Below are 2161 nucleotides of genomic sequence, written 5' to 3'. Positions count from 1 at the left end.
ATGAATTGGGAACATTCCAAGTCACACCAATTGAAAAGTTAATGAATAAAATTCAAAAACAGTAATGGAGATGCCTATTTGAACTGTAACTTCTACAGTTTATGCTGCACAAGATCATTAAAAATGCAGTAATAGTCTTCTGCAGTACCTGGCATGCTTGGTTCCAACATAGAACTCAGGCAATTGATCTTCAATTCTGACTAGTACAAATCCTTTTTGGTATGACACTGTTTTTCCCCTCTGAAGATTCAGAAAAGGAGACTAGATTGAAATTTGACTGAAGAAAAGAACGCAAATGATATAAGAAAGGTGACAGTCTTAATAAGAAAAGGGCAGGGTCTTTCCAGAAGGGCTTTGCTATTGATCTTTTGCTTATCAGGCCATCAATCTAGTGAATTGAGTCATGAATCTTAGTTGATCCAGAGAGAAGTGGTACTTAGTACTTACAAGACATATACATTGAAACCTGAAAGATAATTATCCAAAGAATCTTAAGCTAAGAAAGATCTTTACAATTTCAGTTGAGCCATGTCAAACCAGATTTGCTCAAATGCTTTGACAATGAGCTCGTGGTATTCACTTGAATTCAGTGAAAGATAGCATGCAAGTAAATCTTCTAAATCCTTTGATGCCCTTATGTTATTCTCCATAATCATCTCCAACATTGAATCCCTGAAGTCTCTCTGTGGATCAAATGATGACTTTACTACTGCAAAACCCTCTGGAAATCCTGCATTTCTTGAACTTCTGTTGCTTGACACACCCCTTCTTGTTGCAGAAGCTTGGACTTTTCTGCTTGCTAGCTTTGGAGAATTGACTCTGAGTCTTATTCCTGTAGAAGAATTAACAGACGATTTTCGAGCATTATGACTTGATCTTCGATCTCTCTGAGTTCTAATGCTCTCTTTCTCGCCATTTTTGACAGATTGTGACTGGTGATCTTTCGGCTTATCTGACTTGGATGAACTTCTTAATTCAGTGGTGGCCTTAATGACCTTCTCATCATCATCTTCATCATCAAACTTTAAAGGCTTTGTCAATATCGGAGGAAGGTCCAACTCTGAAATTGTTTCAAACCCATCAAGCTTCTCAGAATTCCCTTGAAAAGGTACTTCATTGTTCATGTCAATGATGATATCATTGGTAGAAGAACTAACCCTACAACTGCAATTTGAGGGTAACCCATTGAACTTATCAGGAGCAGGAATAGCAGCAGCAGCAGAAAGACTATCATCATCACACTCAGATTCAGATGAAACAATATCCTCACGAATGTCTGATTCAGAAGAACTCTCAACAGAGGAGATATAGTAATCAGGAGACTGAGTTTGATTGGGTTGAGCCCAATTATTAATGGAATGGCAGCTAGAAGTTGCAGACACACAGGAAGAAACAAGTGTGGGAGAAGAAGGCTTGTAATAAACTGTTCTTCTCCTAGCTCTTCTCCTGGAAGACCTTCTTGGCGAATCAATGAAAGGAATCTCAGAAGCTCTGGTACTGAAAATGGGAGAATTATACAACAACTTACCAGGTCTACTCATTTCACTGGGAAAATAATTTGAACACCTTGGCTGCGATCTCTGAGATATCACTGAATTTGCCTTGTTTTTCTTCCTTGATCTGCTCATGTCTTTGAGCTTGTAAAACCAAGCATTTGGTATCATATCAGAAAATTTGAACCTGTGATTACCCATTTCTCAGACAATCTGTAAGTTCTCTGAAACTTCTGTCATCAGAGACTCTTAATGGATGAAGATGATATATAAAAAGAAAGAAAGCATGCTTGCATCTGACAAAGAGAGAATGAAAAAGGAAAAAGAAAAAAAAATTGACAAAAACAAAAAACTAAAGCTGGTGGTCCAGAAGAAAAGTTGGACATCAAAGCAAGGGGACCAAGTATGTCCACCAAATGACTTTCTCTCATAATTACTAAACAGCCAACATGCACAAATTAATTAAAGGGTCTCTTGCTTTTGTGAAATCACGGTGACAATTATGAGTTTTCTTTATTCAGGCTCATCTCAATCTATCATTTCTTTGGTAACAACTTTTTTCCAGATGTCGTTCAGCCTTTCAACTTTTCGTAAGGCACACACCACACTCTCTGCATTACACATTTCATCATCATTTTGCAAAAGAGGATGCCAACTTACAATTTAGA

General features: G+C 37.5%; 1 protein-coding gene across 1 annotated transcript; it reads right to left on the bottom strand.

Annotated features, from left to right (window-relative positions):
* Window positions 1-389: 389 nt before the first annotated feature.
* On the bottom strand, window positions 390-1726 carry LOC114759848 (transcription repressor OFP1-like). The gene has a single exon (XM_028949082.1). The coding sequence runs from the start codon at window positions 1692-1694 to the stop codon at window positions 510-512; it is 1185 nt and encodes a 394-aa protein (XP_028804915.1). The 5' UTR covers window positions 1695-1726; the 3' UTR covers window positions 390-509.
* Between the last annotated feature and the right edge of the window lie 435 nt (window positions 1727-2161).

Source organism: Neltuma alba, unplaced genomic scaffold (assembly GCF_004799145.2).
Source record: "Neltuma alba isolate B1F8T4 unplaced genomic scaffold, ASM479914v2 tig00010903_pilon, whole genome shotgun sequence".
NCBI lineage: Eukaryota > Viridiplantae > Streptophyta > Magnoliopsida > Fabales > Fabaceae > Neltuma > Neltuma alba.
This window is presented reverse-complemented; position numbering and strand designations above follow the sequence as displayed.